Source organism: Channa argus, chromosome 12 (genome assembly GCF_033026475.1).
Source record: "Channa argus isolate prfri chromosome 12, Channa argus male v1.0, whole genome shotgun sequence".
Lineage (NCBI taxonomy): Eukaryota > Metazoa > Chordata > Actinopteri > Anabantiformes > Channidae > Channa > Channa argus.
This window is the reverse complement of record NC_090208.1, coordinates 9787832-9811014: the sequence shown is the minus strand read 5'-3', so window position 1 is coordinate 9811014 and position 23183 is coordinate 9787832. Positions and strand designations below refer to the sequence as shown.

At 45.1% G+C, this 23183-nt stretch overlaps 1 protein-coding gene and 17 non-coding genes across 18 annotated transcripts in view; 1 reads left to right on the top strand and 17 right to left on the bottom strand.

Annotated features, from left to right (window-relative positions):
- The window catches only part of LOC137136866 (GRB2-associated-binding protein 1-like), a 240163-nt gene that overhangs the window by 212295 nt on the left and 4685 nt on the right, over positions 1-23183 (top strand). The window contains exon 9 of the mRNA XM_067522623.1: positions 22159-22230. Within this exon, the coding sequence (XP_067378724.1) occupies positions 22159-22230 (72 nt within the window). The remainder of the gene's footprint in view (positions 1-22158; positions 22231-23183) is intronic.
- On the bottom strand, positions 2204-2277 carry trnan-guu (transfer RNA asparagine (anticodon GUU)). Its single transcript has one exon. It is a non-coding gene; the product is annotated as a tRNA-Asn (tRNA).
- On the bottom strand, positions 3917-3990 carry trnan-guu (transfer RNA asparagine (anticodon GUU)). The gene has a single exon. It is a non-coding gene; the product is annotated as a tRNA-Asn (tRNA).
- On the bottom strand, positions 5073-5146 carry trnan-guu (transfer RNA asparagine (anticodon GUU)). Its single transcript has one exon. It is a non-coding gene; the product is annotated as a tRNA-Asn (tRNA).
- On the bottom strand, positions 6154-6227 carry trnan-guu (transfer RNA asparagine (anticodon GUU)). The gene has a single exon. It is a non-coding gene; the product is annotated as a tRNA-Asn (tRNA).
- Positions 7110-7183, bottom strand: trnan-guu (transfer RNA asparagine (anticodon GUU)). Its single transcript has one exon. It is a non-coding gene; the product is annotated as a tRNA-Asn (tRNA).
- On the bottom strand, positions 9063-9136 carry trnan-guu (transfer RNA asparagine (anticodon GUU)). The gene has a single exon. It is a non-coding gene; the product is annotated as a tRNA-Asn (tRNA).
- trnan-guu (transfer RNA asparagine (anticodon GUU)) lies at positions 10890-10963 on the bottom strand. Its single transcript has one exon. It is a non-coding gene; the product is annotated as a tRNA-Asn (tRNA).
- On the bottom strand, positions 11971-12044 carry trnan-guu (transfer RNA asparagine (anticodon GUU)). Its single transcript has one exon. It is a non-coding gene; the product is annotated as a tRNA-Asn (tRNA).
- On the bottom strand, positions 12927-13000 carry trnan-guu (transfer RNA asparagine (anticodon GUU)). Its single transcript has one exon. It is a non-coding gene; the product is annotated as a tRNA-Asn (tRNA).
- On the bottom strand, positions 14622-14695 carry trnan-guu (transfer RNA asparagine (anticodon GUU)). Its single transcript has one exon. It is a non-coding gene; the product is annotated as a tRNA-Asn (tRNA).
- Positions 14799-14872, bottom strand: trnan-guu (transfer RNA asparagine (anticodon GUU)). The gene has a single exon. It is a non-coding gene; the product is annotated as a tRNA-Asn (tRNA).
- trnan-guu (transfer RNA asparagine (anticodon GUU)) lies at positions 17256-17329 on the bottom strand. The gene has a single exon. It is a non-coding gene; the product is annotated as a tRNA-Asn (tRNA).
- On the bottom strand, positions 19085-19158 carry trnan-guu (transfer RNA asparagine (anticodon GUU)). Its single transcript has one exon. It is a non-coding gene; the product is annotated as a tRNA-Asn (tRNA).
- trnat-ggu (transfer RNA threonine (anticodon GGU)) lies at positions 19263-19336 on the bottom strand. Its single transcript has one exon. It is a non-coding gene; the product is annotated as a tRNA-Thr (tRNA).
- On the bottom strand, positions 19740-19813 carry trnan-guu (transfer RNA asparagine (anticodon GUU)). The gene has a single exon. It is a non-coding gene; the product is annotated as a tRNA-Asn (tRNA).
- Positions 20264-20337, bottom strand: trnan-guu (transfer RNA asparagine (anticodon GUU)). Its single transcript has one exon. It is a non-coding gene; the product is annotated as a tRNA-Asn (tRNA).
- Positions 20743-20816, bottom strand: trnan-guu (transfer RNA asparagine (anticodon GUU)). Its single transcript has one exon. It is a non-coding gene; the product is annotated as a tRNA-Asn (tRNA).

The following is a 23183-nucleotide window of genomic DNA, read 5'->3' as shown; positions in this document are numbered from 1 at the left end:
CAATGTCAAGCATAGCTAGGGTTACCTTGAAGCCACCACGTCCCTGGGTGGGCTTGAACCACCAACCTTTCAGTTAACAGCCAAATGCTCTAACCGATTGCGCCACAGAGACATCTGTATTGCTAGTTTTAGGGGGTGTGGCTAAAAGTGTATGATTCCAACCCCTACAAAATAAAATAATGTCAAGCATAGCTAGGGTTACGTTTAAGCCACCACATCCCTGGGTGGGCTTTAACCACCAACCTTGCACCATAGACACAGGTTTAGGGGGCGTGGCTACAAGTGTAGAATTCCAACCCCTAAAAAATAAAAAAATGTCAAGCATAGCTGGGGTTGCCTTGAAGTCACCACGTCCCTGGGTGGGCTTGAAACACCAACCTTTCGGTTAACAACCAACTGCACCACAGAGACAGCTGTATTGGTAGTTGTTGGGGGCGTGGCTACAAGTGTATAACTCAAACCCTCTATAAAATAAAACTACTTCTAGTATAACTAGGGTTACATTGAAGCCAACACGTCCCTGGGTGGGCTTGAACCACCAACCTTTCGGTTAACAGCCGAACGCACTAACCTATTGCTCCACAGAGACATCTGTATTGCTAGTTTTAGGGGGCGTGGCTACAAGTGTATAGATCTAACCTGTTCAAAATAAAACTACTTCTAAAATAATTATGGTTATCTTGAAGACACTACGTCCCTGGGTGGGCTTGAACCACCAACCTTTCAGTTAACAGCCGAACGCTCTAACCGATTGCACCACAGAGACATCTGTATTGCTAGGTTTAGGGGGCGTGGCTAAAAGTGTATGATTCTAACCCCTACAAAATAAAAAAATGTCAAGCATAGCTAGGGTTACCTTGAAACCACCACGTCCCTGGGAGGGCTTGAACCACCAACCTTTCGGTTAACAGCCCAACGCGCTATCCCATTGCGCCACAGAGACGTCTGTATTGGTAGTTTAAGGGGGCATGGCCAACCCCTACAAAATAAAGCAATATCAAGGATAACTAGAGTTACCTTGAAGCCACCACGTCCCTGGGTGGGCTTTAACCACCAACCTTGCACCATAGAGACAGCTTTAGGGGGCGTGGCTACAAGTGTAGAATTCCAACCCCTACAAAGTAAAACAATGTCAAGCGTGGCTACAAGTGTATAAATCTAACCCGTTCAAAATAAAACTACTTCTAAAATAACTAGAGTTATCTTGAAGCCACCACATCCCTGGGTGGGCTTGAACAACCAACCTTTCGGTTAAAAGCCGAACCCGCTAACCGATTGCGCCACAGAGACATCTGCATTGCTAGATTTAGGGGGCGTGGCTACAATTGTATGATTCCAACCCCTACAAAATAAAACAATGTAAAGGATAGCTAGAGTTACCTTGAAGCCACCACGTCCCTGGGTGGGCTTGAAACACCAACCTTTCGGTTAACAGCCAACTGCACCACAGAGACAGCTGTATTGGTAGTTGTAGGGGGCGTGGCTACAAGTGTATAACTCAAACTCCCTATAAAATAAAACTACTTCTAGGATAACTAGGGTTATCTTGAAGCCACCACGTCCCTGGGTGGGCTTGAACCACCAACCTTTCGGTTAACAGACGAACGCGCTAACCGATTGCGCCTCAGAGACATCTGTATTGATAGTTTTAGGGGGCGTGGCAACAAGTGTATAATTCCAACCCCTACAAAATAAAACAATGTCAAGCATAGCTAGGGTTACCTTGAAGCCACCACGTACCTGGGTGGGCTTGAACCACCAACCTTTCGGTTAACAGCCAAATGCTCTAACCGATTGCGCCACAGAGACATCTGTATTGCTAGTTTTAGGGGGTGTGGCTAAAAGTGTATGATTCCAACCCCTACAAAATAAAATAATGTCAAGCATAGCTAGGGTTACGTTTAAGCCACCACATCCCTGGGTGGGCTTTAACCACCAACCTTGCACCATAGACACAGGTTTAGGGGGCGTGGCTACAAGTGTAGAATTCCAACCCCTAAAAAATAAAAAAATGTCAAGCATAGCTGGGGTTGCGTTGAAGTCACCACGTAACTGGGTGGGCTTGAAACACCAACCTTTCGGTTAACAGCCAACTGCACCACAGAGACAGCTGTATTGGTAGTTGTAGGGGGCGTGGCTACAAGTGTATAACTCAAACTCCCTATAAAATAAAACTACTTCTAGGATAACCTTGAAGCCACCACGTCCCTGGGTGGGCTTGAACCACCAACCTTTCGGTTAACAGCCGAACGCGCTAACCTATTGCGCCACAGAGACATCTGTATTGCTAGTTTTAGGGGGCGTGGCTACAAGTGTATAATTCCAACCCCTACAAAATAAAACAATGTCAAGCATAGATAGGGTTACCTTGAGGCCACCACGTCCCTGGGTGGGCTTGACCCACCAACCTTTCGGTTAACAGCCGAACGCGCTAACCCATTGCGCCACAGAGACATCTATATTGCTAGTTTAAGGGGGCGTGGCCAACCTTGCACCATAGAGACAGTTTTAGGCAGCATGGCTACAAGTGTACAATTCCAACCCCTACAAAATAAAAAAATGTCAAGCATAGCTAGGGTTACCTTGAAACCACCACGTCCCTGGGAGGGCTTGAACCACCAACCTTTCGGTTAACAGCCGAACGCTCTAACCCATTGCGCCACAGAGATGTCTGTATTGCTAGTTTAAGGGGGCATGGCCAACCCCTACAAAATAAAGCAATATCAAGGATAGCTAGAGTTACGTTGAAGCCACCACGTCCCTGGGTGGGCTTTAACCACCAACCTTGCACCATAGAGACAGCTTTAGGGGGCGTGGCTACAAGTGTATAATTCCAACCCCTACAAAATAAAAAAATGTCAAGCATAGCTAGGGTTACCTTGAAACCACCACTTCCCTGGGAGGGCTTGAATCACCAACCTTTCGGTTAACAGCCGAACGCGCTAACCCATTGCGCCACAGAGACGTCTGTATTGCTAGTTTAAGGGGGCATGGCCAACCTTGCACCATAGAGACAGTTTTAGGCGGCATGGCTAGAAGTGTATAATTCCAACCCCTACAAAATAAAGCAATATCAAGGATAGCTAGAGTTACCTTGAAGCCACCACGTTCCTGGGTGGGCTTGAACCACCAACCTTTCGGTTAACAGCCTACTGCACCTCCGAGACAGCTGTATTGGTAGTTGTAGGGGGCGTGGCTACAAGTGTATAACTCAAACCCTCTATAAAATAAAAGTACTTCTAGTATAACTAGGGTTACATTGAAGCCAACACGTCCCTGGGTGGGCTTGAACCACCAACCTTTCGGTTAACAGCCGAACGCACTAACCTATTGCTCCACAGAGACATCTGTATTGCTAGTTTTAGGGGGCGTGGCTACCAGTGTATAGATCTAACCTGTTCAAAATAAAACTACTTCTAAAATAATTATGGTTATCTTGAAGACACTACGTCCCTGGGTGGGCTTGAACCACCAACCTTTCGGTTAACAGCCGAACGCACTAACCTATTGCTCCACAGAGACATCTGTATTGCTACTTATAGGGGGCGTGGCTAAAAGTGTATGATTCCAACCCCTACAAAATAAAATAATGTCAAGCATAGCTAGGGTTACGTTTAAGCCACCACATCCCTGGGTGGGCTTTAACCACCAACCTTGCACCATAGACACAGGTTTAGGGGGCGTGGCTACAAGTGTATAATTCCAACCCCTACAAAATAAAACAATGTCAAGCATAGCTGGGGTTGCCTTGAAGTCACCACGTCCCTGGGTGGGCTTGAAACACCAACCTTTCGGTTAACAGCCAACTGCACCACAGAGACAGCTGTATTGGTAGTTGTAGGGGGCGTGGCTACAAGTGTATAACTCAAACTCCCTATAAAATAAAACTACTTCTAGGATAACCTTGAAGCCACCACGTCCCTGGGTGGGCTTGAACCACCAACCTTTCGGTTAACAGCCGAACGCGCTAACCGATTGCGCCACAGAGACATCTGTATTGCTAGTTTTAGGGGGCGTGGCTACAAGTGTATAATTCCAACCCCTACAAAATAAAAAAATGTCAAGCATAGCTAGGGTTACCTTGAAACCACCACGTCCCTGGGAGGGCTTGAACCACCAACCTTTCAGTTAACAGCCGAACGCGCTAAGCCATTGCGCCACAGAGACGTCTGTATTGCTAGTTTAAGGGGGCATGGCCAACCCCTACAAAATAAAGCAATATCAAGGATAGCTAGAGTTACCTTGAATCCACCACGTCCCTGGGTGGGCTTTAACCACCAACCTTGCACCATAGAGACAGCTTTACGGGGCGTGGCTACAAGTGTAGAATTCCAACCCCTACAAAGTAAAACAATGTCAAGCGTGGCTACAAGTGTATAAATCTAACCCTTTCAAAATAAAACTACTTCTAAAATAACTAGAGTTATCTTGAAGCCACCACATCCCTGGGTGGGCTTGAACAACCAACCTTTCGGTTAAAAGCCGAACCCGCTAACCGATTGCGCCACAGAGTCATCTGCATTGCTAGATTTAGGGGGCGTGGCTACAAGTGTATGATTCCAACACCTACAAAATAAAATAATGTCAAGCATAGCTAGGGTTACGTTTAAGCCACCACGTCCCTCGGTGGGCTTGAAACGCCAACCTTTCGGTTAACAGCCAACTGCACCACAGAGACAGCTGTATTGGTAGTTGTAGGGGGCGTGGCTACAAGTGTATGATTCCAACACCTACAAAATAAAATAATGTCAAGCATAGCTAGGGTTACGTTTAAGCCACCACATCCCTGGGTGGGCTTTAACCACCAACCTTGCACTATAGACACAGGTTTAGGGGGCGTGGCTACAAGTGTAGAATTCCAACCCCTAAAAAATAAAAAAATGTCAAGCATAGCTGGGGTTGCGTTGAAGTCACCACGTCCCTGGGTGGGCTTGAAACACCAACCTTTCGGTTAACAGCCAACTGCACCACAGAGACAGCTGTATTGGTAGTTGTAGGGGGCGTGGCTACAAGTGTATAACTCAAACTCCCTATAAAATAAAACTACTTCTAGGATAACCTTGAAGCCACCACGTCCCTGGGTGGGCTTGAACCACCAACCTTTCGGTTAACAGCCGAACGCGCTAACCTATTGCGCCACAGAGACATCTGTATTGCTAGTTGTAGGGGGCGTGGCTACAAGTGTATAATTCCAACCCCTACAAAATAAAACAATGTCAAGCATAGATAGGGTTACCTTGAGGCCACCACGTCCCTGGGTGGGCTTGACCCACCAACCTTTCGGTTAACAGCCGAACGCGCTAACCCATTGCGCCACAGAGACATCTATATTGCTAGTTTAAGGGGGCGTGGCCAACCTTGCACCATAGAGACAGTTTTAGGCAGCATGGCTACAAGTGTACAATTCCAACCCCTACAAAATAAAAAAATGTCAAGCATTGCTAGGGTTACCTTGAAACCACCACTTCCCTGGGAGGGCTTGAACCACCAACCTTTCGGTTAACAGCCGAACGCTCTAACCCATTGCGCCACAGAGATGTCTGTATTGCTAGTTTAAGGGGGCATGGCCAACCCCTACAAAATAAAGCAATATCAAGGATAGCTAGAGTTACGTTGAAGCCACCACGTCCCTGGGTGGGCTTTAACCACCAACCTTGCACCATAGAGACAGCTTTAGGGGGCGTGGCTACAAGTGTAGAATTCCAACCCCTACAAAGTAAAACAATGTCAAGCGTGGCTACAAGTGTATAAATCTAACCCGTTCAAAATAAAACTACTTCTAAAATAACTAGAGTTATCTTGAAGCCACCACATCCCTGGGTGGGCTTGAACAACCAACCTTTCGGTTAAAAGCCGAACCCGCTAACCGATTGCGCCACAGAGACATCTGCATTGCTAGATTTAGGGGGAGTGGCTACAATTGTATGATTCCAACCCCTACAAAATAAAAAAATGTCAAGCATAGCTGGTGTTGCCTTGAAGTCACAATGTCCCTGGGTGGGCTTGAAACACCAAACTTTCGGTTAACAGCCAACTGCACCACAGAGACAGCTGTATTGGTAGTTGTAGGGGGCGTGGCTACAAGTGTATAACTCAAACTCCCTATAAAATAAAACTACTTCTAGGATAACTAGGGTTACCTTGAAGCCACCACGTCCCTGGGTGGGCTTGAACCACCAACCTTTCGGTTAACAGCCAAATGCGCTAACCGATTGCGCCACAGAGACATCTGTATTGCTAGTTTTAGGGGCGTGGCTAAAAGTGTATGATTCCAACCCCTACAAAATAAAATAATGTCAAGCATAGCTAGGGTTACGTTTAAGCCACCACATCCCTGGGTGGGCTTTAACCACCAATCTTGCACCATAGAGACAGGTTTAGGGGGCGTGGCTACAATTGTATAATTCCAACCCCTACAAAATAAAACAATATCAAGGATAGCTAGAGTTACCTTGAAGCCATCACGTCCCTGGGTGGGCTTGAACCACCAACCTTTCGGTTAACAGCCGACTGCACCACAGAGACAGCTGTATTGGTTGTTGTAGGGGGCGTGGCTACAAGTGTATAACTCAAACCCCCTATAAAATAAAACTACTTCTAGGATAACTAGGGAGAGACACAGAGACGTCTGTATTGCTAGTTTAAGGGGGCATGGCTCACCTTGCACCATAGAGATAGTTTTAGGCGGCATGGCTACAAGTGTATAATTCCAACCCCTACAAAATAAAGCAATATCAAGGATAGCTAGAGTTACCTTGAAGCCACCACGTTCCTGGGTGGGCTTGAACCACCAACCTTTCGGTTAACAGCCTACTGCACCTCCGAGACAGCTGTATTGGTAGTTGTAGGGGGCGTGGCTACAAGTGTATAACTCAAACCCTCTATAAAATAAAACTACTTCTAGTATAACTAGGGTTACATTGAAGCCAAAACATCCCGTGGGGTGCTTGAACCACCAACCTTTCGGTTAACAGCCGAACGCGCTAACCTATTGCTCCACAGAGACATATGTATTGCTAGTTTTAGGGGGCGTGGCTACAAGTGTATAAATCTAACCTGTTCAAAATAAAACTACTTCTAAAATAACTAGGGTTATCTTGAAGCCAGCACGTCCCTGGGTGGGCTTGAACCACCAACCTTTCAGTTAACAGCCGAACGCGCTAACCTATTGCGCCACAGAGACATCTGTATTGCTAGTTTAAGGGGGCATGGCCAACCTTTCACCATAGAGACAGTTTTAGGCGGCATGGCTACAAGTGTATAATTCCAACCCCTACAAAATAAAGCAATATCAAGGATAGCTAGCGTTACCTTGAAGCCACCACGTCCCTGGGTGGGCTTTAACCACCAACCTTGCACCATAGAGACAGCTTTAGGGGGCGTGGCTACAAGTGTAGAATTCCAACGCCTACAAAGTAAAACAATGTCAAGCGTGGCTACAAGTGTATAAATCTAACCCGTTCAAAATAAAACTACTTCTAAAATAACTAGAGTTATCTTGAAGCCACCACGTCCCTGGGTGGGCTTGAACCACCAACCTTTCGGTTAACAGCCTACTGCACCTCCGAGACAGTTGTATTGGTAGTTGTAGGGGGCGTGGCTACAAGTGTATAAATCTAACCTGTTCAAAATAAAACTACTTCTAAAATAACTAGGGTTATCTTGAAGCCACTACGTCCCTGGGTGGGCTTGAACCACCAACCTTTCGGTTAACAGCCGATTGCACCACAGAGACAGCTGTATTGGTAGTTGTAGGGGGCGTGGCTACAAGTGTATAACTCAAACCCCCTATAAAATAAAACTACTTGTAGAATAACTAGGGTTACCTTGAAGCCACCACGTCCCTGAGTGGGCTTGAACCACCAACCTTTCGGTTAACAGCCAAACGCGCTAACCTATTGCGCCACAGAGACATCTGTATTGCTAGTTTTAGGGGGCATGGCTACAAGTGTATAATTCCAACAATTACAAAATAAAACAATGTCAAGCATAGATAGGGTTACCTCGAGGCCACCACATCCCTGGGTGGGCTTGAACCACAAACCTTTTGGTTAACAGCCGAACACGCTAACCGATTGCGCCACAGAGACATCTGTGTTGCTAGTTTTAGGGGGCGTGGCTACAAGTGTATAATTCCAACCCCTACAAAATAAAAAAATGTCAAGCATAGCTAGGGTTACCTTGAAACCACCACTTCCCTGGGAGGGCTTGAATCACCAACCTTTCGGTTAACAGCCGAACGCGCTAACCCATTGCGCCACAGAGACGTCTGTATTGCTAGTTTAAGGGGGCATGGCCAACCTTGCACCATAGAGACAGTTTTAGGCGGCATGGCTAGAAGTGTATAATTCCAACCCCTACAAAATAAAGCAATATCAAGGATAGCTAGAGTTACCTTGAAGCCACCACGTTCCTGGGTGGGCTTGAACCACCAACCTTTCGGTTAACAGCCTACTGCACCTCCGAGACAGCTGTATTGGTAGTTGTAGGGGGCGTGGCTAAGAGTGTATAACTCAAACCCTCTATAAAATAAAACTACTTCTAGTATAACTAGGGTTACATTGAAGCCAACACGTCCCTGGGTGGGCTTGAACCACCAACTTTTTGGTTAACAGCCGAACGCACTAACCTATTGCTCCACAGAGACATCTGTATTGCTAGTTTTAGGGGGCGTGGCTACAAGTGTATAGATCTAACCTGTTCAAAATAAAACTACTTCTAAAATAATTATGGTTATCTTGAAGACACTACGTCCCTGGGTGGGCTTGAACCACCAACCTTTCAGTTAACAGCCGAACGCTCTAACCGATTGCGCCACAGAGACATCTGTATTGCTAGGTTCAGGGGGCGTGGCTAAAAGTGTATGATTCCAACCCGTACAAAATAAAATAATGTCAAGCATAGCTAGGGTTACGTTTAAGCCACCACATCCCTGGGTGGGCTTTAACCACCAACCTTGCACCATAGAGACAGGTTTAGGGGGCGTGGCTACAATTGTATAATTCCAACCCCTACAAAATAAAACAATATCAAGGATAGCTAGAGTTACCTTGAAGCCATCACGTCCCTGGGTGGGGTTGAACCACCAACCTTTCGGTTAACAGCCGAACGCGCTAACCGATTGCGCCACAGAGACATCTGTATTGCTAGTTTTAGGGGGCGTGGCTACAAGTGTATAATTCCAACCCCTACAAAATAAAAAAATGTCAAGCATAGCTAGGGTTACCTTGAAACCACCACGTCCCTGGGAAGGCTTGAACCACCAACCTTTCGGTTAACAGCCGAACGCGCTAACCCATTGCGCCACAGTGACGTCTGTATTGCTAGTTTAAGGGGGCATGGCCAACCCCTACAAAATAAAGCAATATCAAGGATAGCTAGAGTTACCTTGAATCCACCACGTCCCTGGGTGGGCTTTAACCACCAACCTTGCACCATAGAGACAGCTTTAGGGGGCGTGGCTACAAGTGTAGAATTCCAACCCTTACAAAGTAAAACAATGTCAAGCGTGGCTACAAGTGTATAAATCTAACCCGTTCAAAATAAAACTACTTCTAAAATAACTAGAGTTATCTTGAAGCCACCACATCCCTGGGTGGGCTTGAACAACCAACCTTTCGGTTAAAAGCCGAACCCGCTAACCGATTGCGCCACAGAGACATCTGCATTGCTAGATTTAGGGGGCGTGGCTACAATTGTATGATTCCAACCCCTACAAAATAAAACAATGTAAAGGATAGCTAGAGTTACCTTGAAGCCACCACGTCCCTGGGTGGGCTTGAAACGCCAACCTTTCGGTTAACAGCCAACTGCACCACAGAGACAGCTGTATTGGTAGTTGTAGGGGGCGTGGCTACAAGTGTATAACTCAAACTCCCTATAAAATAAAACTACTTCTAGGATAACTAGGGTTATCTTGAAGCCACCAACCTTTCGGTTAACAGACGAACGCGCTAACCGATTGCGCCTCAGAGACATCTGTATTGATAGTTTTAGGGGGCGTGGCAACAAGTGTATAATTCCAACCCCTACAAAATAAAACAATGTCAAGCATAGCTAGGGTTACCTTGAAGCCCCCACTTCCCTGGGTGGGCTTGAACCACCAACCTTTCGGTTAACAGCCAAATGCGCTAACCGATTGCGCCACAGAGACATCTGTATTGCTAGTTTTAGGGGGTGTGGCTAAAAGTGTATGATTCCAACCCCTACAAAATAAAATAATGTCAAGCATAGCTAGGGTTACGTTTAAGCCACCACATCCCTGGGTGGGCTTGAAACACCAACCTTTCGGTTAACAGCCAACTGCACCACAGAGACAGCTGTATTGGTAGTTGTAGGGGGCGTGGCTACAAGTGTATAACTCAAACTCCCTATAAAATAAAACTACTTCTAGGATAGCTAGAGTTATCTTGAAGCCACCACATCCCTGGGTGGGCTTGAACAACCAACCTTTCGGTTAAAAGCCGAACCCGCTAACCGATTGCGCCTCAGAGACATCTGCATTGCTAGTTTTAGGGGGTGTGGCTAAAAGTGTATGATTCCAACCCCTACAAAATAAAATAATGTCAAGCATAGCTAGGGTTACGTTTAAGCCACCACATCCCTGGGTGGGCTTTAACCACCAACCTTGCACTATAGACACAGGTTTAGGGGGCGTGGCTACAAGTGTAGAATTCCAACCCCTAAAAAATAAAAAAATGTCAAGCATAGCTGGGGTTGCGTTGAAGTCACCACGTCCCTGGGTGGGCTTGAAACACCAACCTTTCGGTTAACAGCCAACTGCACCACAGAGACAGATGTATTGGTAGTTGTAGGGGGCGTGGCTACAAGTGTATAACTCAAACTCCCTATAAAATAAAACTACTTCTAGGATAACCTTGAAGCCACCACGTCCCTGGGTGGGCTTGAACCACCAACCTTTCGGTTAACAGCCGAACGCGCTAACCTATTGCGCCACAGAGACATCTGTATTGCTAGTTTTAGGGGGCGTGGCTACAAGTGTATAATTCCAACCCCTACAAAATAAAACAATGTCAAGCATAGATAGGGTTACCTTGAGGCCACCACGTCCCTGGGTGGGCTTGACCCACCAACCTTTCCGTTAACAGCCGAACGCGCTAACCCATTGCGCCACAGAGACATCTATATTGCTAGTTTAAGGGGGCGTGGCCAACCTTGCACCATAGAGACAGTTTTAGGCAGCATGGCTACAAGTGTACAATTCCAACCCCTACAAAATAAAAAAATGTCAAGCATAGCTAGGGTTACCTTGAAACCACCACGTCCCTGGGAGGGCTTGAATCACCAACCTTTCGGTTAACAGCCGAACGCTCTAACCCATTGCGCCACAGAGATGTCTGTATTGCTAGTTTAAGGGGGCATGGCCAACCCCTACAAAATAAAGCAATATCAAGGATAGCTAGAGTTACGTTGAAGCCACCACGTCCCTGGGTGGGCTTTAACCACCAACCTTGCACCATAGAGACAGCTTTAGGGGGCGTGGCTACAAGTGTAGAATTCCAACCCCTACAAAGTAAAACAATGTCAAGCGTGGCTACAAGTGTATAAATCTAACCCGTTCAAAATAAAACTACTTCTAAAATAACTAGAGTTATCTTGAAGCCACCACATCCCTGGGTGGGCTTGAACAACCAACCTTTCGGTTAAAAGCCGAACCCGCTAACCGATTGCGCCACAGAGACATCTGCATTGCTAGATTTAGGGGGAGTGGCTACAATTGTATGATTCCAACCCCTACAAAATAAAAAAATGTCAAGCATAGCTGGTGTTGCCTTGAAGTCACCATGTCCCTGGGTGGGCTTGAAACACCAAACTTTCGGTTAACAGCCAACTGCACCACAGAGACAGCTGTATTGGTAGTTGTAGGGGGCGTGGCTACAAGTGTATAACTCAAACTCCCTATAAAATAAAACTACTTCTAGGATAACTAGGGTTACCTTGAAGCCACCACGTCCCTGGGTGGGCTTGAACCACCAACCTTTCGGTTAACAGCCAAATGCGCTAACCGATTGCGCCACAGAGACATCTGTATTGCTAGTTTTAGGGGCGTGGCTAAAAGTGTATGATTCCAACCCCTACAAAATAAAATAATGTCAAGCATAGCTAGGGTTACGTTTAAGCCACCACATCCCTGGGTGGGCTTTAACCACCAATCTTGCACCATAGAGACAGGTTTAGGGGGCGTGGCTACAATTGTATAATTCCAACCCCTACAAAATAAAACAATATCAAGGATAGCTAGAGTTACCTTGAAGCCATCACGTCCCTGGGTGGGCTTGAACCACCAACCTTTCGGTTAACAGCCGACTGCACCACAGAGACAGCTGTATTGGTTGTTGTAGGGGGCGTGGCTACAAGTGTATAACTCAAACCCCCTATAAAATAAAACTACTTCTAGGATAACTAGGGAGAGACACAGAGACGTCTGTATTGCTAGTTTAAGGGGGCATGGCTCACCTTGCACCATAGAGATAGTTTTAGGCGGCATGGCTACAAGTGTATAATTCCAACCCCTACAAAATAAAGCAATATCAAGGATAGCTAGAGTAACCTTGAAGCCACCACGTTCCTGGGTGGGCTTGAACCACCAACCTTTCGGTTAACAGCCTACTGCACCTCCGAGACAGCTGTATTGGTAGTTGTAGGGGGCGTGGCTACAAGTGTATAACTCAAACCCTCTATAAAATAAAACTACTTCTAGTATAACTAGGGTTACATTGAAGCCAAAACATCCCGTGGGGTGCTTGAACCACCAACCTTTCGGTTAACAGCCGAACGCGCTAACCTATTGCTCCACAGAGACATATGTATTGCTAGTTTTAGGGGGCGTGGCTACAAGTGTATAAATCTAACCTGTTCAAAATAAAACTACTTCTAAAATAACTAGGGTTATCTTGAAGCCAGCACGTCCCTGGGTGGGCTTGAACCACCAACCTTTCAGTTAACAGCCGAACGCGCTAACCTATTGCGCCACAGAGACATCTGTATTGCTAGTTTAAGGGGGCATGGCCAACCTTTCACCATAGAGACAGTTTTAGGCGGCATGGCTACAAGTGTATAATTCCAACCCCTACAAAATAAAGCAATATCAAGGATAGCTAGCGTTACCTTGAAGCCACCACGTCCCTGGGTGGGCTTTAACCACCAACCTTGCACCATAGAGACAGCTTTAGGGGGCGTGGCTGCAAGTGTAGAATTCCAACGCCTACAAAGTAAAACAATGTCAAGCGTGGCTACAAGTGTATAAATCTAACCCGTTCAAAATAAAACTACTTCTAAAATAACTAGAGTTATCTTGAAGCCACCACGTCCCTGGGTGGGCTTGAACCACCAACCTTTCGGTTAACAGCCTACTGCACCTCCGAGACAGTTGCATTGGTAGTTGTAGGGGGCGTGGCTACAAGTGTATAAATCTAACCTGTTCAAAATAAAACTACTTCTAAAATAACTAGGGTTATCTTGAAGCCACTACGTCCCTGGGTGGGCTTGAACCACCAACCTTTCGGTTAACAGCCGATTGCACCACAGAGACAGCTGTATTGGTAGTTGTAGGGGGCGTGGCTACAAGTGTATAACTCAAACCCCCTATAAAATAAAACTACTTGTAGAATAACTAGGGTTACCTTGAAGCCACCACGTCCCTGGCTGGGCTTGAACCACCAACCTTTCGGTTAACAGCCAAACGCGCTAACCGATTGCGCCACAGAGACATCTGTATTGCTAGTTTTAGGGGGCGTGGCTACAAGTGTATAGATCTAACCTGTTCAAAATAAAACTACTTCTAAAATAATTATGGTTATCTTGAAGACACTACGTCCCTGGGTGGGCTTGAACCACCAACCTTTCAGTTAACAGCCGAACGCTCTAACCAATTGCGCCACAGAGACATCTGTATTGCTAGGTTTAGGGGGCGTGGCTAAAAGTGTATGAGTCCAACCCCTACAAAATAAAATAATGTCAAGCATAGCTAGGGTTACGTTTAAGCCACCACATCCCTGGGTGGGCTTTAACCAACAACCTTGCACCATAGAGACAGGTTTAGGGGGCGTGGCTACTATTGTATAATTCCAACCCCTACAAAATAAAACAATATCAAGGATAGCTAGAGTTACCTTGAAGCCATCACGTCCCTGGGTGGGCTTGAACCACCAACCTTTCGGTTGACAGCCGACTGCACCACAGAGACAGCTGTATTGGTAGTTGTAGGGGGCGTGGCTACAAGTGTATAACTCAAACCCCCTATAAAAAAAACTACTTCTAGGATAACTAGGGATACCTTGCAGCCACCACACCCCTGGGTGGGCTTGAACCACCAACCTTTCGGTTAACAGCCTAACGCGCTAACCGATTGCGCCACAGAGACATCTGTATTGCTAGTTTTAGGGGGCGTGGCTAAAAGTGTATGATTCCAACCCCTACAAAATAAAATAATGTCAAGCATAGCTAGGGTTACGTTTAAGCAACCACATCCCTGGGTGGGCTTTAACCACCAACCTTGCACCATAGACACAGGTTTAGGGGGCGTGGCTACAAGTGTATAATTCCAACCCCTACAAAATAAAACAATGTCAAGCATAGCTAGGGTTACCTTGAAGCCACCACGTCCCTGGGTGGGCTTGAACCACCAACCTTTCGGTTAACAGCCGAACGCGCTAACCGATTGCGCCACAGAGACATCTGTATTGCTAGTTTTAGGGGGCGTGGCTACAAGTGTATAATTCCAACCCCTACAAAATAAAAAAATGTCAAGCATAGCTAGGGTTACCTTGAAACCACCACGTCCCTGGGAGGGCTTGAACCACCAACCTTTCGGTTAACAGCCGAACGCGCTAACCCATTGCGCCACAGAGACGTCTGTATTGCTAGTTTAAGGGGGCATGGCCAACCCCTACAAAATAAAGCAATATCAAGGATAGCTAGAGTTACCTTGAAGCCACCACGTCCCTGGGTGGGCTTTAACAACCAACCTTGCACCATAGAGACAGCTTTAGGGGGCGTGGCTACAAGTGTAGAATTCCAACCCCTACAAAGTAAAACAATGTCAAGCGTGGCTACAAGTGTATAAATCTAACCCGTTCAAAATAAAACTACTTCTAAAATAACTAGAGTTATCTTGAAGCCACCACATCCCTGGGTGGGCTTGAACAACCAACCTTTCGGGTAAAAGCCGAACCCGCTAACCGATTGCGCCACAGAGACATCTGCATTGCTAGATTTAGGGGGCGTGGCTACAATTGTATGATTCCAACCCCTACAAAATAAAACAATGTAAAGGATAGCTAGAGTTACCTTGAAGCCACCACGTCCCTGGGTGGGCTTGAAACACCAACCTTTCGGTTAACAGCCAACTGCACCACAGAGACAGCTGTATTGGTAGTTGTAGGGGGCGTGGCTACAAGTGTATAACTCAAACTCCCTATAAAATAAAACTACTTCTAGGATAACTAGGGTTATCTTGAAGCCACCACGTCCCTGGGTGGGCTTGAACCACCAACCTTTCGGTTAACAGACGATCGCGCTAACCGATTGCGCCTCAGAGACATCTGTATTGATAGTTTTAGGGGGCGTGGCAACAAGTGTATAATTCCAACCCCTACAAAATAAAACAATGTCAAGCATAGCTAGGGTTACCTTGAAGCCACCACGTCCGTGGGTGGGCTTGAACCACCAACCTTTCGGTTAACAGCCAAATGCGCTAACCGATTGCGCCACAGAGACATCTGTATTGCTAGTTTTAGGGGGTGTGGCTAAAAGTGTATGATTCCAACCCCTACAAAATAAAATAATGTCAAGCATAGCTAGGGTTACGTTTAAGCCACCACGTCCCTGGGTGGGCTTGAAACACCAACCTTTCGGTTAACAGCCAACTGCACCACAGAGACAGCTGTATTGGTAGTTGTAGGGGGCGTGGCTACAAGTGTATAACTCAAACTCCCTATAAAATAAAACTACTTCTAGGATAACCTTGAAGCCACCACGTCCCTGGGTGGGCTTGAACCACCAACCTTTCGGTTAACAGTCGAACGCGCTAACCTATTGCGCCACAGAGACATCTGTATTGCTAGTTTTAGGGGGCGTGGCTACAAGTGTATAATTCCAACCCCTACAAAATAAAACAATGTCAAGCATAGATAGGGTTACCTTGAGGCCACCACGTCCCTGGGTGGGCTTGACCCACCAACCTTTCGGTTAACAGCCGAACGCGCTAACCCATTGCGCCACAGAGACATCTATATTGCTAGTTTAAGGGGGCGTGGCCAACCTTGCACCATAGAGACAGTTTTAGGCAGCATGGCTACAAGTGTACAATTCCAACCCCTACAAAATAAAAAAATGTCAAGCATAGCTAGGGTTACCTTGAAACCACCACGTCCCTGGGAGGGCTTGAACCACCAACCTTTCGGTTAACAGCCGAACGCTCTAACCCATTGCGCCACAGAGATGTTTGTATTGCTAGTTTAAGGGGGCATGGCCAACCCCTACAAAATAAAGCAATATCAAGGATAGCTAGAGTTACGTTGAAGCCACCACGTCCCTGGGTGGGCTTTAACCACCAACCTTGCACCATAGAGACAGCTTTAGGGGGCGTGGCTACAAGTGTAGAATTCCAACCCCTACAAAGTAAAACAATGTCAAGCGTGGCTACAAGTGTATAAATCTAACCCGTTCAAAATAAAACTACTTCTAAAATAACTAGAGTTATCTTGAAGCCACCACATCCCTGGGTGGGCTTGAACAACCAACCTTTCGGTTAAAAGCCGAACCCGCTAACCGATTGCGCCACAGAGACATCTGCATTGCTAGATTTAGGGGGAGTGGCTACAATTGTATGATTCCAACCCCTACAAAATAAAACAATGTAAAGGATAGCTAGAGTTACCTTGAAGCCACCACGTCCCTGGGTGGGCTTGAAACACCAAACTTTCGGTTAACAGCCAACTGCACCACAGAGACAGCTGTATTGGTAGTTGTAGGGGGCGTGGCTACAAGTGTATAACTCAAACTCCCTATAAAATAAAACTACTTCTAGGATAACTAGGGTTATCTTGAAGCCACCACGTCCCTGGGTGGGCTTGAACCACCAACCTTTCGGTTAACAGACGAACGCTCTAACCGATTGCGCCACAGAGACATCTGTATTGATAGTTTTAGGGGGCGTGGCAACAAGTGTATAATTCCAACCCCTACAAAATAAAACAATGTCAAGCATAGCTAGGGTTACCTTGAAGCCACCACGTCCCTGGGTGGGCTTGAACCACCAACCTTTCGGTTAACAGCCAAATGCGCTAACCGATTGCGCCACAGAGACATCTGTATTGCTAGTTTTAGGGGGTGTGGCTAAAAGTGTATGATTCCAACCCCTACAAAATAAAATAATGTCAAGCATAGCTAGGGTTACGTTTAAGCCACCACATCCCTGGGTGGGCTTTAACCACCAACCTTGCACCATAGACACAGGTTTAGGGGGCGTGGCTACAAGTGTAGAATTCCAACCCCTAAAAAATAAAAAAATGTCAAGCATAGCTGGGGTTGCCTTGAAGTCACCACGTCCCTGGGTGGGCTTGAAACACCAACCTTTCGGTTAACAACCAACTGCACCACAGAGACAGCTGTATTGCTAGTTTAAGGGGGCATGGCCAACCTTGCACCATAGAGACAGTTTTAGGCGGCATGGCTACAAGTGTATAATTCCAACCCTCTATAAAATAAAACTACTTCTAGTATAACTAGGGTTACATTGAAGCCAACACGTCCCTGGGTGGGCTTGAACCACCAACCTTTCGGTTAACAGCCGAACACACTAACCTATTGCTCCACAGAGACATCTGTATTGCTAGTTTTAGGGGGCGTGGCTACAAGTGTATAGATCTAACCTGTTCAAAATAAAACTACTTCTAAAATAACTAGGGTTATCTTGAAGCCACTACGTCCCTGGGTGGGCTTGAACCTCCAACCTTTCGGTTAACAGCCGAACACGCTAACCGATTGCGCAACAGAGACATCTGTATTGCTAGTTTTAGGGGGCGTGGCTACAAGTGTATAATTCCAACCCCTACAAAATAAAGCAATATCAAGGATAGCTAGAGTTACCTTGAAGCCACCACGTCCCTGGGTGGGCTTGAACCACCAACCTTTCGGTTAACAAGGTTAACGCCACAGAGACGTCTGTATTGCTAGTTTAAGGGGGCATGGCCAACCTTGCACCATAGAGACAGTTTTAGGCGGCATGGCTACAAGTGTATAATTCCAACCCCTACAAAATAAAGCAATATCAAGGATAGCTAGAGTTACCTTGAAGCCACCACGTCCGGGTGGGCTTTAACCACCAACCTTGCACCATAGAGACAGCTTTAGGGGGCGTGGCTACAAGTGTAGAATTCCAACCCCTACAAAGTAAAACAATGTCAAGCGTGGCTACAAGTGTATAAATCTAACCCGTTCAAAATAAAACTACTTCTAAAATAACTAGAGTTACCTTGAAGCCACCACATCCCTGGGTGGGCTTGAACAACCAACCTTTCGGTTAAAAGCCGAACGCGCTAACCGATTGCGCCTCAGAGACATCTGCATTGCTAGATTTAGGGGGCGTGGCTACAAGTGTAGAATTCCAACCCCTACAAAATATATAAATATTGCTATATATAGTAGACATAATAATATGTCAGAGACATCTGTATTGCTAGTTTTAGGGGGCGTGGCTAAAAGTGTATGATTCCAACCCCTACAAAATAAAATAATGTCAAGCATAGCTAGGGTTACGTTTAAGCCACCACATCCCTGGGTGGGCTTTAACCACCAACCTTGCACTATAGACACAGGTTTAGGGGGCGTGGCTGCAAGTGTAGAATTCCAACCCCTAAAAAATAAAAAAATGTCAAGCATAGCTGGGGTTGCCTTGAAGTCACCACGTCCCTGGGTGGGCTTGAAACACCAACCTTTCGGTTAACAGCCAACTGCACCACAGAGACAGCTGTATTGGTAGTTGTAGGGGGCGTGGCTACAAGTGTATAACTCAAACTCCCTATAAAATAAAACTACTTCTAGGATAACCTTGAAGCCAGCACGTCCCTGGGTGGGCTTGAACCACCAACCTTTAGGTTAACAGCCGAACGCGCTAACCGATTGCGCCACAGAGACATCTGTATTGATAGTTTTAGGGGGCGTGGCAACAAGTGTATAATTCCAACCCCTACAAAATAAAACAATGCTAAAGCATAGCTAGGGTTACCTTGAAGCCACCACGTCCCTTGGTGGGCTTGAACCACCAACCTTTCGGTTACCAGCCAAATGCGCTAACCTATTGCGCCACAGAGACATCTGTATTGCTAGTTTTAGGGGGCGTGGCTAAAAGTGTATGATTCCAACCCCTACAAAATAAAATAATGTCAAGCATAGCTAGGGTTACGTTTAAGCCACCACATCCCTGGGTGGGCTTTAACCACCAACCTTGCACCATAGAGACAGGTTTAGGGGGCGTGGCTACAAGTGTAGAATTCCAACCCCTACAAAATAAAAAAATGTCAAGCATAGCTGGGGTTGCCTTGAAGTCACCACGTCCCTGGGTGGGCTTGAAACACCAACCTTTCGGTTAACAGCCAACTGCACCACAGAGACAGCTGTATTGGTAGTTGTAGGGGGCGTGGCTACAAGTGTATAACTCAAACTCCCTATAAAATGAAACTACTTCTAGGATAACTAGGGTTACCTTGAAGCCACCACGTCCCTGGGTGGGCTTGAACCACCAACCTTTCGGTTAACAGCCGAACGCGCTAACCGATTGCGCCACAGAGACATCTGTATTGCTAGTTTAAGGGGGCATGGCCAACCCCTACAAAATAAAGCAATATCAAGGATAGCTAGAGTTACCTTGAAGCCACCACGTCCCTGGGTGGGCTTTAACCACCAACCTTGCACCATAGAGACAGCTTTAGGGGGCGTGGCTACAAGTGTAGAATTCCAACCCCTACAAAGTAAAACAATGTCAAGCGTGGCTACAAGTGTATAAATCTAACCCGTTCAAAATAAAACTACTTCTAAAATAACTAGAGTTACCTTGAAGCCACCACATCCCTGGGTGGGCTTGAACAACCAACCTTTCGGTTAAAAGCCGAACGCGCTAACCTATTGCGCCACAGAGACATCTGCATTGCTAGATTTAGGGGGCATGGCTACAATTGTTTGATTCCAACCCCTACAAAATAAAACAATGTAAAGGAGAGCTAGGGTTACCTTGAAGCCAATACGTCCCTGGGTGGGTTTGAACCACCAACCTTTCGGTTAACAGCCAAATGCGCTAACCGATTGCGCCACAGAGACATCTGTATTGCTAGTTTTAGGGGGCGTGGCTACACGTGTATAATTCCAACTCCTACAAAATAAAGCAATATCAAGAATAGCTAGAGTTATCTTGAAGCCACCACGTTCCTGGGTGGACTTGAACAATCAACCCTTAGGTTTACAGCCGAACGCGTAAACCGATTGCACCACAGAGACATCTGTATTGCTAGATTTTGGGGGCGTGGCTAAAAGTGTTTAATTCCAACCCCTACAAAATAAAAAAATATCAAGGATAGCTAGAGTTAACCTTTCGGTTAACAGCCTACTGCACCTCCGAGACAGCTGTATTGGTAGTTGTAGGGGGCGTGGCTACAAGTGTATAACTCAAACCCTCTATAAAATAAAACTACTTTTAGTATAACTAGAGTTACATTGAAGCCAACACATCCCTGGGTGGGCTTGAACCACCAACCTTTCGGTTAACAGCCGAACGCGCTAACCTATTGCGCCACAGAGACGTCTGTATTGCTAGTTTAAGGGGGCATGGCCAACCTTGCACCATAGAGACAGTTTTAGGCGGCATGGCTACAAGTGTATAATTCCAACCCCTACAAAATAAAACAATGTCAAGCATAGCTAGGGTTACCTTGAATCCACCACTTCCCTGGGTGGGTTTGAACCACCAACCTTGCACCACAGAGACAGCTTTAAATGGGCGTGGCTACAAGTTTGTAACTCTAACCCGTTGAAAATAATAATACTTCTAAAATAAGTAGGGTTACCTTGAAGCCACCACATCCCTGGGTGGGCTTGAACCACCAACCTTTTGGTTAACAGCTGAACGCGCTAACCTATTGCGCCACAGAGACATCTGTGTTGCTAGTTTTAGGGGGCGTGGCTACAAGTGTGTAATTCTAACCACTGCAAAATATAAAATCACAGGTAGGTTAGCACTATTTTAATTTTCTTGTACTGTTAATTATATTTTAAATAAATTGCTCCAGACAGGTTATCAGACAGGCTCGAACCACAAACCTTTTTGGACGCGTGTGATCTAGACAACAATCAATCTTCTTCAACTGATTATTTTTACCTTATGAACAAATAGCGTCAAACTGATCTAATGAATAGATGTAGCAACTCGAACCACCATCCTTTCGGTTATCAGTCAACCACATCCCTGGGTGACCCGTGTCATTTAGCCAACAATTCCTGAGAATGTTTAGGATACCTAGGGTTACTTTCAAGTAACCTCATCCCTGTGAGGGCTCAAACCACCAACTGTTCTGAACCTGTGTGATTTAGCCAAAAATTAAATTTCTTCTACTGTTGATATTTTTTACTTTATGAAAAAATAGCTTCAAACAGATCTTATTATTAGAGGCAGCGACACAGAGACAGCCATACTGGTTGTTTAAAGGGGTGTGATTCACAATTGTAGAATATAAAATTGCAAAATATATGCAAAATACAAAATTACATGTAGGTTTGCTGTATTTTACTTTTCTCCTACTGTTGATTTTTTTTAGCTTATGCTTAGTTAAAAAAATAAAATAAATAAAAGCACACCAGTATTTAAAAGCAGATTCACAACAATTCTTTTTTTTTAATGTGTCAGTTAAGACAATTTGTAAATTTTAAGTTATTGAAAGATGAAAAGTTACAATTCTTTTCTTATTGCTCTCAGTTCCTCACAGGAACGAAAGCTGAAGAGTTTATCCATTTACAATAGGAAATTATTACCTCACTATTCTGGATAAAAGAAATCTGATTTCTTTATTTTTAAATTTGCTATCATATAGATTTGCTTATTCTTGTACAGATTTTTACATTTGTGATGCTTTGTCTTCATCTATTTAGGGGTTTCTACTTCTTACCCTGTGGAGAAAAAAAATGGAGTGACAGAGATTGAGGCACCACATAAATTGAAAGGTATAATCAACAATCATTATAGTTTTTTTATTGTTAAATGTGTTTTTACATTAATATTATGCAATATCCACCAACACGGACTCAATGTCCACATACAATAAATACAGTTTTCAGCCATATTTAAAGTTTTAATAAGAAAATTAGATAATAAAAAAACAGATATCAATTGGATAGGAAATGACATTCCTCCCCCATGACACAATTATTATTCATTGCCAACACTCTCTACAGATGTAGGAGGTAATGTGACTCTTATATATCAAGTGTTTGTATTGAAAAAAAAAAACACGTAGGTACAGCTGTTTTAATTTGGCACCAACCTTTGTCCATGGGTACCAAGCAACAACATGAAGAATTTAGGCAAAAACAACCTGAAATCAATGTCATCTAAGCTACACCCAACTTGAATGGAGAGAGGTAGGGCTACAATTTCTTAATTTAGAGCAAAGTAGTTTTAGAATAATAATAGTACAGTCAATGATATTAAAAAGTCAATTTCCTGTTAATACTTGTGCCTTCCTTTCTAACAGTAAATAATTCCTGTATTTGCTCGTCGCTAAGTCTGAACACAAGACTGTTTATGCTCCTCTAAAAGTTGACTCTTTTGCTGACAGGCAAACACACACACACAACATAGACAGCTTTAACATACAGAAACCTTCATATTAAACATTAAAACACCTTTTACTGCAACACTCAAAATTTTATTTCAGAATACCTTAAAAGCTTTATTATAAAATATAAATTGACTGGAGTTCATGGTTTTTACTTTCTTTATTTTAGTTTACCTACACATAACACTAAGGTGGTAACAGCTGATAAAGCTTATGGAGCTCATGGAGCATGAAGGTTCTTACTTTATTACAGGACTGTATTACAGGACTTGTCTTTTTTGGGTTTGTCCAGTAAGCTGAGCTGACACCCTATTTGTTATCAGTGCAGGCCTCCAATCT